The sequence below is a fragment of the Podospora pseudoanserina genome, chromosome 1 (assembly GCF_035222485.1).
Source record: "Podospora pseudoanserina strain CBS 124.78 chromosome 1, whole genome shotgun sequence".
In the NCBI taxonomy this organism is placed as follows: Eukaryota; Fungi; Ascomycota; class Sordariomycetes; order Sordariales; family Podosporaceae; genus Podospora; species Podospora pseudoanserina.
The window spans coordinates 1,602,213-1,615,793 of record NC_085920.1 but is presented as its reverse complement, the minus strand read 5'-3'; the positions used below and the strand labels follow the sequence as shown (position 1 = coordinate 1,615,793).

At 51.7% G+C, this 13,581-nt stretch overlaps 5 protein-coding genes across 5 annotated transcripts; 3 read left to right on the top strand and 2 right to left on the bottom strand.

Annotated features, from left to right (window-relative positions):
• Window positions 1-359: 359 nt before the first annotated feature.
• On the bottom strand, window positions 360-2,771 carry HSP78 (chaperone ATPase hsp78; the record flags this gene model as incomplete). Its single annotated transcript, XM_062941692.1, has 1 exon — window positions 360-2,771. The coding sequence occupies one exon, from the start codon at window positions 2,769-2,771 to the stop codon at window positions 360-362; it is 2,412 nt and encodes an 803-aa protein (XP_062804575.1).
• A 339-nt stretch (window positions 2,772-3,110) lies between these two features.
• On the top strand, window positions 3,111-3,672 carry QC764_104515 (uncharacterized protein; the record flags this gene model as incomplete). Its single annotated transcript, XM_062941691.1, has 2 exons — window positions 3,111-3,244; window positions 3,447-3,672. The coding sequence occupies exons 1-2, from the start codon at window positions 3,201-3,203 to the stop codon at window positions 3,670-3,672; spliced, it is 270 nt and encodes an 89-aa protein (XP_062804574.1). The 5' UTR covers window positions 3,111-3,200.
• Window positions 3,673-3,767: 95 nt separating this feature from the next.
• On the top strand, window positions 3,768-4,875 carry PSF1 (DNA replication protein psf1; the record flags this gene model as incomplete). The annotated part of the gene is made up of 3 exons (XM_062941690.1): window positions 3,768-4,141; window positions 4,196-4,719; window positions 4,782-4,875. The coding sequence occupies exons 1-3, from the start codon at window positions 4,109-4,111 to the stop codon at window positions 4,873-4,875; spliced, it is 651 nt and encodes a 216-aa protein (XP_062804573.1). The 5' UTR covers window positions 3,768-4,108.
• Window positions 4,876-6,620: 1,745 nt separating this feature from the next.
• Window positions 6,621-10,622, top strand: QC764_104500 (uncharacterized protein; the record flags this gene model as incomplete). The annotated part of the gene is made up of 5 exons (XM_062941689.1): window positions 6,621-6,891; window positions 6,969-7,844; window positions 7,898-8,040; window positions 8,090-8,636; window positions 8,692-10,622. 5 exons carry the CDS (start codon window positions 6,621-6,623, stop codon window positions 10,362-10,364), a joined length of 3,510 nt encoding a protein of 1,169 aa, XP_062804572.1. The 3' UTR covers window positions 10,365-10,622.
• Window positions 10,623-12,935: 2,313 nt separating this feature from the next.
• QC764_104495 (uncharacterized protein) lies at window positions 12,936-13,216 on the bottom strand (the record flags this gene model as incomplete). The annotated part of the gene is made up of 2 exons (XM_062941688.1): window positions 12,936-12,959; window positions 13,040-13,216. The coding sequence occupies 2 exons, from the start codon at window positions 13,214-13,216 to the stop codon at window positions 12,936-12,938; spliced, it is 201 nt and encodes a 66-aa protein (XP_062804571.1).
• Window positions 13,217-13,581: the final 365 nt, after the last annotated feature.

Genomic DNA, 13,581 nt, shown 5'->3' with positions numbered 1-13,581 from the left:
ACAAAGAAAGGTTGTCTTGTCACATTGTTTGCTCATTCTTATGTCTTGAGGTACTTTGTGGAGCATGACTAGAACCCCAAGTGTCGTCCACCAGAATTTACAAGGGCAAGGGAAAATATTCACAGCATGTTCTCATGTCTCATTTCCCAATCTACAATATGATGATACAAAAATATACAAAGTCCAAAAACCAACCCCCCCCCTTCCAAAATGCTACCATGATATACATTCCCAGCGCCATAACTCATGCATGGACACGCCCCCCTAATCTCCTGTTAAACGATGGAGCGGCGTCTTCATCTGTAACTTTTCTTGCACAACAAACTTACACTTTTCTCCCCTTTACCCACAACTGTTGTTTACTTCTCCTCCCCCTCCTCCTTTCGGCCCTCCTTCCCCTTCCCAGGCTGCCCCTCAATCACCAACCCCGTCTTCTCCTCATTCACCCTCACAACCGCATGATCCCCCTTCCTAATCTCCCCCCTGATAATCTTATCCGCCAGCCCGTTCCCAATCTCCGTCGTGATCAACCTGTTCAGCGGCCTCGCCCCAAACTTGGGATCATACCCCCTCTCCGCCAACCACTGCCTCACATCCCCCGGAACCTCGAGCGTGATCCGTCTGTCGTCCAGCCTCTGCTGCAGCTCCTTCAGCCGAATATCCACAATATCTCTCAGCGCCTCCAGCGCCAGCCTCTTGAAAATAATAAAGCTGTCGATCCTGTTGAGGAACTCGGGCGGGTATTGGGAGTGAACAACATCCATGACGGCACGTTTGACGTCGGGGTGGATGTCCCCGTCCGGAGTCTCCTTGTAAGGGTGGAGCATGTCCGCTCCCACCAGGATCTCAGCGCCCAGGTTGGAGGTGAGCACGATGATGGTATTCTTAAAGTCGACCTTGTGGCCCTGGGCGTCGGTGAGGTAGCCTTCGTCGAGGACTTGGAGGAGCAGAGCCGAGATGTCGCGGTGGGCTTTTTCGAATTCATCAAAGAGGAGGACGGCGTAGGGTTTCCTCCTGACGGCTTCCGTGAGCTGACCCGCGTCCTCGTACCCGACGTATCCAGAGGGAGCACCGATCAGACGAGAAATTGTGTGCTTCTCCTGGAACTCCGACATGTCAAACCTGACTACGGCCGACTCGGTCGAGAAGAGGAAACCGGCTAGTTTCTTGCAGAGTTCTGTTTTGCCTACACCGGTAGGCCCCAAGAAGAAGAAGGATGCCAGGGGGCGGTTCTCCCCGCTGAGCCCGGCGCGCTGCATCCGGACGGCGTCGGCGACGGCCTTGAGGGCTTCGTCTTGGCCGCGGATGGATTCCCGCAGGATGTCCTCCATGTGGATCAGGCGTTCGGTGTGGCCAGAGGTGAGCTTAGAAATTGGGATGCCCGTGATGCGGGACACAACGTTGGCGATGTCATCTGCCGTGACAGAGTCATGGATCAGGGTCGTCTCGCTCTTCTTCTCGTCTTCCTTGGGGAGCTTTTGTTCCAGCTGAGGGATGATGCCGAAGCGGAGCTCCGATGCGCGGCCAAAATTTCCAACGCGTTGGGCAACTTCAAGTTCGACTCTGGCTCTGTCGAGCTCGGCTTGGGCTTGCTTGATGGCGTCGAGCTCGGCCTTTTCCTTTTCCCACTTCTCGGTCAAGACCTTGACTTCATCTTCGTACGTCTTCAGATCAGCCTCGAGTTTTTCACGTCGTTCCTTGCTTGCAATGTCCTTTTCCTTGCGCAAGCTTTCGAGCTCGATCTGGATGGTCATGATCTTTTGGTCGAGGTGTTGGATGTCGTCTGGCTTGCTCTCTTGCTGCAGTCTGAGAGAGCTTGCTGCCTCGTCCATCAGGTCGATTGCCTTGTCTGGGAGGAAACGGTCGGTGATGTAGCGGTTGGAATAAGTAGCTGCGGCGACCAGGGCACCGTCAGTGATGCGGACACCATGGTGCACCTCGTACTTGTCCTTAATACCTCGCAGAATGCTGATGGTATCTTGGACTGTTGGCTCGCTGACAATGATGGGTTGGAATCTCCGCGCGAGAGCGACGTCCTTTTCGATTAGACGGTATTCCGCGAGGGTCGTAGCGCCGCAGCACTGAAGCTCACCTCTTGAAAGGGCGGGTTTCAAGAGATTAGAAGCGTCGATAGACCCTTCGGCCTTTCCAAGACCCAGAAGGGTGTGAAGCTCATCGATGAAGAGGATAACTTCCCCATTCGCCTGTTCCACCTCGGTCAACACCTTCTTCAACCTCTCCTCAAAGTCACCCCTGAACTTGGCTCCCGCGATGAGCGAGCCAAGGTCCAGACTGATGACCCTTTTGTTCTTGATGCTCTCCGGAACAGCCCCCCGTACGATTTCCAGGGCCAGCCCCTCCAGAATCGCCGTCTTGCCTACACCAGCATTACCGATAAGCACCGGGTTGTTCTTTGTCCTTCTCGATAGAATTTGTATCGTTCGCTGAATCTCGGCCGATCTGCCAATAACGGGATCAAGCTTTCCATCCCTTGCCTTTGCCGTCAAGTCAACGCCGTATTGTTCCAGAGCAGGCTTCTCCGGCTCGCCTCCCATGTTCATGCGGTGAGTACCGCCCGGTGGGTGCGGTCTGCCATTGGAATAGTGCCGAGCTGCCACAGATGGCATGAGCCGTAGTGAGTTTACCAGAGCTGCCGTCTGCGGTGTGGTTGTAGCGAGGGCTTGGGGAAATTGTCGCTGTCGGGTAGCCCCCCTCGACACGGCAGCCATGCGCCGAGAGGCTACTGTTAGTAGCCGTGATCGTGCTTGCATGGTGGTTTGTTTTGTATGTTTTGCGTTTTCCAACGTTGTTGTCGCCGGGCAACAGAGTTCAAATTGGGTTTGCCGACCGAGCCTCCCGTTGAATTTAACGTCTTTGTAGACAGACACCAGTGGCAAGTCTGTTTACTGATAGAGAAGCTCAGTCTGGGAGCTCGAAAGCTCTCGGTGATTCCATCATGGCCCCACATAAAGGCTTTTATCTTATCGGAGCTTAATGCTGCAACAAGTGGATATTGAGCTTGTGTGGTCTGTGCACCAGCATTCTGCTTTTTTAAGCTGCAATTTCGAAGTTTCGACAAATTCTTCCTGGAAACATTTTTTCTAGAGTCGCGACCGACATTTCCACTTCGACCTCCAGTATCTTTTGACCCGGATGGCTTCAACGGTCTTCTGGGTGACTGCTGCTGTCAATTGCAACAGATGAATATCGCATTGCCAGCAGCAGTCGTGACACTGTCGTATGGGTAAGTTATCAGCACCTTCCCTGCTCTTTTACCTCTCCTTCTCTCATGATGATCAATTTTGGTCCGTGTTGCCTAGCGGCTTAAGACCCCGTAGATGACGACGAAACCCAGCATGCAAATGCGTTCTGACTTGATACCTACTCTCTGTCGCAATACTCGTTAGCAAGATCTAAAGCTTCGTGCTAACATGTTGCTTTCATAGCAAGAACAAGACTATCAAGGGTCAAATCAGACGAACGATTTGTTCAGAGATCCGATTATCAAGTCATCGCGAAGTCGAGAAAGCTACCGAGATTGAGTGCTTGTCGTGGCAAAAGAATCTAGTTTCGGTTGACACATGCCTGTGTGTGATCTTTCGGCGAGCTTGGATGTGTCATGGTTATAGAAGAAATACATTTTTGAAGTCACACACTTCGTCTCATGACTAGTGATTTGAGGACCTCCAGACCAATGTCCTCGTATGTCAATTATCGTTCTCTGGACTTTGCCGAGACTTTGCCAGTGACCAACATAGCTGGCAGTAGTCGTTATCCAAATCTCTATGTATACGCAAATCTATCTCAACCTTGCCTGAGAGCAATAGACCTCGAAGACTGTTATCATTGCTCATCTGATATCTTCACACTGGAGATCGTCGAGGTTCAATTAAAGTGGGACTATCGCGTTAAATACCCAATCATGTCTCTTACACAGACCACCTAAATGGGAGCCCGACGCGGCGCGACTTCCACTTGGTTTCTCACTCTCACCACTCTTCTTCTCACAACCAAGTAGAACAAAATCTAGAGGAGCCTTTCACTTTCACTTGAGCCAAATCTCTTACTTCTCACTACGACTCCAAATAAACTCGTCAACTTATCCAAGATGCCGATGTACGGAGACCAGGGCAACAAATTGGTAAGTGAGAAACGTCTCATCAGTGATTTTAACACCCACTCACACATCTGATAGGTGCAACACGCCAAACGCATGCAGAACCTCGCCCACCTGCCACCATACCAGACAGAGCTCGTCCGCGCCGTGACACGTGAGGTGCGAGATTTGGACAAGGACGTGGCCAGCCTCCTCGAACCTTTTCAGGGGTCATTTGACCCCTCTGCAGACCAGTCCACGGCTTGCACCCTACTGGTCAACCATCTGTCTATGCGGAGAAACAAGCGGTGCCTCCTTGCCTACCACCGCACCAGGACAGATAAGCTGGAGGAGCTGGTATGGAACGGGTCAGATGTCCTGGACCTCGCTGGCCAGCAAGCGGGAGGTGGTGCCAATGGCGCAACTGCCGCGGCCGATGGTGGGGCGAGTAGCAGTCTGAGCCCACAAGAGGAGGACTACGTTCGACAATACGGCGACCTCCTCGCGGCCTACAAGGGCCAGTGGACAGATATTGACCTAACTGGCAGCCTCGAGCCGCCCAGAGATCTCTTCATTGACGTGCGGGTGCTCAAAGATGCGGGGGAGATCCAGACCGAATACGGGTAGGCATGCTGTTCTCCGCGGATGGTCCCGCATGCATGTCATGAGACTAACAACCGCGTAGGGCTATCAATCTCACCAAGAACAGCCAGTTCTATGTTCGGCAAGGAGATGTTGAGCGCCTGATCGCCCAGGGCTACCTTCAGAAGCTTGGCTGAGGGGGCGTGGGCGAAGTGCAAAAGTATCATGTAAGAGTCCAACATGATCACGATTTTGCAGGTCAAAACAGATGCAGGGCCAAATTGCCCAGTATGCAACGGTCCTTCGGAAGTACTCCCATCGCTATTTTCCTCGCCATGATCACTGTCTGGGGAAGAAAGATAGGACGGTCCCGAGCAGTGTTCACGAGGCCACGGTCTTTTACCACTCGAGACTCCCATCGTCCCTCTTGTCCCACCAAATCATGACGAAAGTTCGCACCACCATGACGGCAGAAGGTGGCCTTCCGGTTCCAGTCAGGGAAGCGGAAATCAATATCACAGAGCCTCTGGCAGAGCTGAAATCATCAAACTCGGCATGAGGGTCAGAACACCTCCTGCATGAACAGGGCTCAGCGGTCCATCTGAAGGCCAATGCCGCAGTCACAGCATGCATACGACGTTGGAGAATTTTGGAGAAATCAACCAGGTCATTAACCCAGGCGCCGCAACCCGCAACGGCTCCCACGGTGTGCGCCTGCAGGAAGTTAACGCCTCAGCTCACATGGCGAGTTCAATTTTTTTTCCGTCCGTCGTCGTCGAGGGGCGATGGACCACAGTGGCAATACTGTGCCGTGCCAAGGCATATGTGGGTTAGGAAAAGCCATCAGAGACTAGAGAATTTGAGCTTCAAACAGCTCGACAACATCACAAGACCGATCGTCGATTGAAATACAGAACTATAAACATCTCCACAAGACTCCTTGTGCCATTTTCGATAGCTCTCTGGTGGATAAGGGATGTCTCCGCTGCCAGCTCAGAAAAGCGGGTGCGGTACGCGAGCACCGGAGCTGCCCGTGCAGGATGGAGCAAACCAATTCGCACTGTTCTTGCGTTGACCTGCATGGGGCTAATGACGACTTTGAAGCTTCTGCCCCCACCATTCAGAGCTATCCTTGCGTGTTCCAGACCATGTAAGTGAGGGCGCGGTCCAAACGGCACCTCTCTCGCGGACTTGGCGCTCCATCTTCTCAAGTCCACGCACCACGTTTACGAGCGACGCAAAAACTGCTGGAAAGACGTTACGACTGGGCGAGGCGCATAGCTTATTTCCTACGTACCTTGGTGTTGCTTTGGAGCTGGGATCCCTGAGTTTTGGTGGGGCTGGTGTGGGGAAAAAAATAAACGTACAAAAATACCGGCTGCAGGCACCTTTTTCATCCTGTGATATGTCGAGAACCCTCCTGGCCGCCCGCCGCTTCCAGTCTTCGACCGCTTTCTCTGTTGACCTCGGTTCATGTACACGACCTTTTTGCAACTCTTTTTTCTAGTACCGACCGGTGAATAACTCTGCGACTTATATTGGAGCGCATATTGTTTGTGCGAGTTACCCTCTTCAGCCTGCATTGGAGTTTACCTATTCCAATCGTGTATCGCATACTACTTAACTGCCCACGGCCGGTCTCGCAACATCCCGTCTGCAGGACAACACCGCACACACCAGCCGACCTACATACATTTGCGCCTACACTTCCTTCGGTTTGAGCTCGTCATCGGGTTTCTTATTGGGGAAAAGTAAGGGGTCAAGGATCTAGTGCCATTTTGCAGTTTTGACTTTTGGTGGATCTGCAACATGCACGCTTCTGGGTAACCTGATCGTTGAACATTCCCGTCCATACACCCATCCCATCTTCTAGGGTACTCTCCGATTGCGCGCCCCCAGAAAGAGTCCGCAAGTCTCCAGGACCGCTTTGGAACCAGAAGAAATGTCTTCTCCTATCTTTGGCCAGTTTTCCCCCTGGGCCAGAAGACGGTCGTCTACCGTCTCCAATCACTCTCAGGACCACCCCGAAGACCAAACCATAACCTCAACCCCCCCAGAGCCAATACCAACATCCCAGAACCAGCAGAACAACAACAATAACAACAACAACAACAGCAACAACAACGATGCAAGGTTTCTTTCCTCCTCTGTCGGTTCAGTGAGCCACCGTGAGCCTACAAGATCCTACATTCATGGTTCAATCAGGGACCCAGGTATGTTTACATTCCCCCTTCTCCCCCTTATCCCACCCAAACCTCCGTAATATAAACTAACAAAACCCATGCGATAGCCCGCCTCGAAAACATCCAGTCAGCCCGCTCCGTCCGCGCTGACACGGCCGAACTCGCGGATTACTTCCTATCAGACAAGAAAGACGGACGCAGCGCCTCGTTCCTCTCCCGAGCACGCTCTCTCTCGTCATCGGCTCGACCCGATCACGCAATCACAGGTGGTAATGGTGGTGGTCGCAACAACAACAACAACAACAACAACAACAACAATAACAACAACAACAACAACAACAACAACGAACCAGGCGTCACCAACAATAACAATATAGCAAACGACCTGCTCGGCGCATCGATCTCGGCCGAGACCATAGAGGAAGTCTCTGAGCCGCCTTCGCCGGAGCCGTTGGATGATAGCGCCGAGGTTGACTCTGGAGAGGGGCCTTCGATGATTGCTGCTATGCTGAGGAGGTCGCCGCCTGAGGAGAGGTATTTGCTGCCGCACCATAAGGAGGATCAGATAAGGGAGGATGATGTGGTGGATGTTACGGGGGATGAGGATGAGGATGGGGATGAGGAGGATGATTTGAGCAGGCTGTCGACGAATGAGCCACGGCCGTTGCTGTCGAGGTGGGGTGCGGAGGAGGATGAGACATCGCCGTTGATGGTGTCGAGGTCTAGGGAGAGTAGGAGGAGTTATGGGATCAGCAATGGGAGGAATGGGAGTGTTGATTTGGAGAGCCAGAAGGGGCCGTCGAGGACGGGGTGGCTACATAGGACTGTTGACTCTGTCAAGGGGGGTAGGGGAAAGGTTGCTAGGGGGTTCAAGAGTTGGGATCGGCATGCGCTTTGGAAGAATGTTGTGGTTGCTCCTGTGGCGTGCCTGCCGGCGGTGGTGGTTGGGTTGTTGCTGAATATTTTGGATGCATTGTCATATGGTGAGGACTGTGGCTATCCTATCCTTTGCGGAATCGTTACTAACAGCTACCAGGTATGATTTTATTCCCGCTGGGAAGTCCAATTTTCGCCAATTTAGGATCGGCGGGTATTTCCATCTTTTACGTGAGCACAATCATCTCGCAGTTGACATTCTCGACTGGGAGTATTTTCAGGGGCGGAGTCGGATCTGAATTGGTAAGTAAATGTAGACCTATTCCCATGCAACAATGCTAACATCCACCAGATCGAAGTTGTGCCTTTTTTTCACAACATGGCTGCCACCATCACCACTTTGGTAGGTGAGGACAAGCCTGATGCCGTCATTGCAACTACAATCACCTCTTACGCCCTCAGTTCGATGCTTACCGGAACTGTATTCTACCTCATGGGCAAGTTCGAGTTTGGGTATATCGTCGGTTTTATCCCCCGTCATATCCTGATCGGCTGCATCGGTGGTGTCGGTTGGTTCTTGGTTGCCACTGGCTTTGAGGTCACAGCGCGGATGGATGGCAGTCTGAACTACGATCTTGAAACCGTGAAGAAGCTTGCGCAGGCTGATACTGTCCCACTTTGGATCATTCCTTTGGTGCTTGCCATTGTTCTGTTTTGGGGCCAGTCCAAGATCACATCCAAGTTCTTCCTGCCGTTGTACATCCTCGTCATTCCTGCTGCGTTCTACGCGGTTGTCTCGATGCTTGGGGCTGTGGATACAGAGAGTCTGAGAGGGAAGGGCTGGGTGTTTCAGGGGCCTCCTGAGGGTGAGCCGTGGTGGTATTTCTGGACGCTTTACAGTACGTACTTTCCTACCGGTTTTTTTATGTGAACCTCCCGCTAACATGTCAACAGAATTCCACCTGGTTGACTGGAGCGCCATTGTGCAGTGTGTCCCCGCCATGTTCGCCCTCACCTTTTTCGGAATCTTGCACGTCCCCATCAACGTCCCAGCGCTCGCACTCAATGTGGGGGAGGATCATGCTGATCTTGACCACGAGCTCAAGCTTCACGGCTACTCGAACTTCCTCTCTGGATGCGTGGGCAGCATTCAAAACTACCTCGTCTACGCCAATAGCTTGTTCTTTATGCGCTCAGGCGGCGACAGTCGGCTGGCAGGTTACATACTTGCCGCCCTTACCTTTTTAGTCATGATGATCGGACCTTCGTTGATTGGTTTTATTCCCATCATGATGGTTGGTGTCCTCATCTTTGATCTTGGGTTTGAGTTGCTGCTGGAGGCCGTGTGGCAGCCGAGGAAGAAGCTCAAGCTGCTTGAATATCTTACCGTCATTGCTATCGTGTTGATTATGGGTATCTATGATTTTGTCGTGGGTATCGGGGTTGGTATCTTGCTGGCTTTTATCTCGTTGATTGTTCAGGCTTCGAGGGTGCCGGCTGTTCGAGCCAGTTATTCAGGAGAGGTGGTTGGCTCGACAGTGAGGAGAAACCCTACACAGCAACACTACCTGCGCCAGGTTGGTCGCCAGATCAACATCATCAAGCTTTCGGGGTATTTGTTTTTCGGCACCATCGTCAGCGTCGAGGAGAAGATCAGACACCTCATCACCGAGGACCAGTTCAAGAAGCGGCCTATCAAGTTCCTCATCTTGGACCTATGGCTAGTCACTGGGTTGGATTACTCGGCCGGCGAAGTCTTCAACACCATCAGCCGCCTCCTCAACGGCAAGGGCATCGAGCTCGTCATCAGCGGTGTTGGGCCCGAACGTTCCTTGGGCCGCTCCCTCCGCGCGGTCGGGTTGGGAGAGGACGGGATTGAAGTAAAGTTCCTCCCGGAACTGAATTCAGCCCTGGAATACTGCGAGAACGAGCTTCTCAAAACCCTCTATGCCAACCAGCAAGAGGAGGAGCAGCAGCAGCTCATTCAGCAACAGCAGCAGCAACCCTCACCGAGACCTTCGGCAAACTTGGATGTGCCTTCTAGTCTGGGCCCGCATTTTTCGTCTTCTGACCTGTTGGGGTCGTCGCCGAGGAGGTCTCATCTGAGAGAAGCGGCCAAGAACTCTCTTGGCACGATGGAAGTACGCAAAAAACTCACGAGATGGCAGTCTTTCAAAGAGCCGCTGCGTCTCATCCTCCGCATCTTCCAAGACGTCTCGGATAAAAACGAGGACTTTTGGTTCCGGGCTGTGGGGTACTTTCAGAGAAAGGAATACGCCCACGGAACGGTCCTCTTCAAAGCAGGGGAGCAAGCAGAAGGGTTTTACCTGCTGGAGTCGGGGATTTTGAGGGCCGAGTATGAGCACCCTCAGGGGATGCTGTACGAGAGTATCGTCGCGGGCACCACGTGCGGGGAGCTGCCGTTTTTCAGCGAGACGAACAGGACGGCGACGTGTGTGGTGGAGAGCGAGGGGGGTGTGGTGGTTTGGGTTATGGACCGGGAGGGGTGGGGCAGGATGCAGAGGGAGGAAGCGGAGGTGGCGAGGGAGCTGTTGAGGATTAGCCTCAAGTTGACGAGCGAGAGGATGGGGGTTATTACAAGTTATACGCTTACTATGGCTGGGTAAGGGAAGGGGGGGAGATCTTGAGCGAGTCGGTTTTTTTGCTTTTGGTGTTATACCGGGTTTAGGTATATTTGGGTTTGGGAGGGGGTAACGAAAAGCGTTTGTGTTTTTGGGAGGGATGTCTTGAGCCCGTAAGATAGAGGGTGTGATTTGGGTATGAGGCAGGCCATGTGAGATTGGTGATACGTTGTAGATAGGGGGTACAGATGATACCAAGACAGAGAAGAAATGTCCCGAGAATATCACCACCGTTGTTGTACATTTTATGCACCTTGCAAACACTTTGCAGACTAAGGCGGGAAAATATAGTGAGATATGTTTATAGGGAGGATCGCCGAGACATGCAGCAAGTTTGTAGATTGGAAGAAATATGACAGATAAGAGTCGGAGTACTTTATTTCATGGGATGGCCGATGTGGAATTCCAAGGAGATAGAATATCCCGTTGGTATCTCCGGTAGCTGAACGCCTCTTCGGCCGAGTCAAAGTCTCACAGCCGATCGTACTTGTCTCGGGTTTGGAAGATTTCAGAATGACACCAGACTATCTCCGGCTGGAGCATGAGATTGGTGGCTGTTTCATGGGGCACCCCACATCCATCAATTAACGTTCGTGGAGGTTGCTCCTTCCTTGTGACACTGCTGGTTGTGGTTCCTTCGTGAAATGGTGTTCTGGTAGGTCATCGGCAGCAGCAAGACTTTGTGCTGGGAAGGTGCGATGATTGAAGGAAAGAACAGCTCTGGAAGGTTACTGAGGGGGTGGACAGGGAAAGTGTTCAGGTGATGGAGATGATGATGGTTTTGCTGCTTGTTGAAGGGCAATTTACTGGTTGAGAGGGCCAAAGTATTTGAAGAATGGCTAGACAGTGGGTTTTATCCAGTTTGCTGAGATGTTGCCGGGATTTGAGTGACAAGCTGTTAAAGAGACTTACTTGCATCTTCTCCTTTCGCACATCAACACATTACCTGTTTAACACATCACCACAACCCCCTTTACCACATCACCACATTACACTTTTCCCGCATCAACCCCTTCCAATGCTTACCACCCCGACACTAAAATATATTTAAGATCAGTCCTTCCCTCGTTCTTTTCTCCTCGCGCAGCAAAAATGTCCCCCCATCCAGTCCCTCTGTTTCGGCATATAACCAACCTTCAAATCTACATGTATATCATACCCCTTTCACCAGCTATATCGCGAGGTTTTTGGCTCCAACAAGGACCAGGGCTTCACCTACCCCAGGCCCCCTCAACCGAACTCCAAGACATGATGGCTCGTTTCCGGGGAAAGAAAAAAGGTTCGAGTTTTGGCTCAGCTGGGGGGGATCTGAAACATATGTGGTTTTGTAGCTTAGGTGGTTCTTTGTTTTGAAAGGGTGAACCATGGTTTAGGTAAAAAGATATGGGCATAAATGCGTGCGTGATGTCTAGGCTCAGCCACATCTCAACGTGTGATATATACGAGGCGTGGAGTAAGACTCTCTCATTCAGCTGCCTCGTGATCGAAGGCCGCGCCGAGGATAGACCTTCTTTGCCATGGGGCAGAGCAGAAAAGTCTGGTTGAGTTTGATCTACCACATCCTACCAGAACTCAGAACCTGTCCCAACTCCCATGTCTTCCTATTATACCACACCCAGATTACTTATCAGGTGTGTGCCGCCCAGGTTATGGCACAGTTCCTTCCTACCCATCTCGCCCAAATGCCGGGTCAAGACGACGGCACAGCTCAAGAAACATGTATCATCAAACATCCAATAAACACGATGTTCCCGCGCCGTCAGGAAAACCGCTCTTATTCCCCTACCGGCTTTGTGCCACCCACCATTTACATCCCACACGAAATGCCGATTGCTGCCTCTTTAGACTTTGACATCTCTGCGAGATGGTGTGCAAGTGGGGGTTTGTTCCTGAAGGGACTGAGACAAACAATGGAATGTTTCCCTTTTGGCAAGGGCTCAATAAACTTGAGGCGATCGCCAAACTCGGAACCATACATGCACTTTCAACATCTCAAAAATCTGGATTGTTACCCATGTTTCGATCGATCCTTAAGAATGAAGGAAAAATCTGCCAAGGTCCTCGATAAATATGTTTGCTGTCCTCCTTCCCCTCGGCAGAAACGCACTGACATAGAAATTCGGACTTGCGGGATGCGTACGCACACTTTTTATCAGTGCAACTCAAATTCTGGCTAGCTACACCACGGAAAACATTCAGCCTTTTCCCCCCTACAGGCACTCAAGGGAACTAGATAGTGTAGAGCTGTTTCAATAGAGGCTGAATAATTCAAGGCCCTAGAAAACACAACATCCCGTTCGCACAGGCCTCCTTCGTTGCGATCAGACTTGCCATCCCGCCGAGGGAGTATTATCGATCGAGATAACCCGTATGTAGGAAACAAGACACTAGTACTGTTGTGTAGTGTAAAAGGGGACCAACATCGGAAATGAAAGATTAACCACGGTAAGTAGTAACCGCAGGGAGACTACGCCAGGAACGGCAGAGGACGATAACCGACGCAGCGTGCTGAGGGTATGTTGGGTGGTGTGAATGTACCTGCAGACTGCAGTAGTATCATGGTAGTCTGCTTTTTCGGTTCTATAGCCGTAACTCGTTACATTATTGCCGATCAGGAAAGTTGAATTCGGAGAGAATATGACCGGAGGATAATGTCTTGCCTTCTTGTTGCCCAGATATATAATAATAATCTGTATGGAGTGATTCCCGGATTGCCGGACGATGAAGATTGACGACATTTGAATCTGATTCAAGCCCTCCCTGGGAAGGCTTTCGCGAACCCAGGGCGATGGTACAGGCCAGTGGAGAACTGCTGCAGACAGGAAGCTCTTCAGCATTCCATTGAATGCAAGACATCGTGCGCCAACTTCTCGAACACTGGCTGAGGTCACAGTCGCATGGCCATGGCCATCATATGGTTACCGCAACGACCCCCTTTTTATCAGGCGAGCGTGGTTCGCGAGAGGTTGTGATTGGAACGGCACAGCACGGGGGTCACTGCAGCAGACTTCCGGGGCCCTTGTCGATAGTGAGCACAGACTTTGGTTGAAGGCCTGGTAGGGAAGACATCTCAGTTGCCGATGGAGGAGCAAAAAGTCTGGGGTTGACGAGATGGCGGACGAAATCTGACAGGTCTGCGGCGTTTTTGAATCCAAAACTGAGTTTGATTGCCTCAATCAGCTCGTGGCTTCGTCGAGTGCCT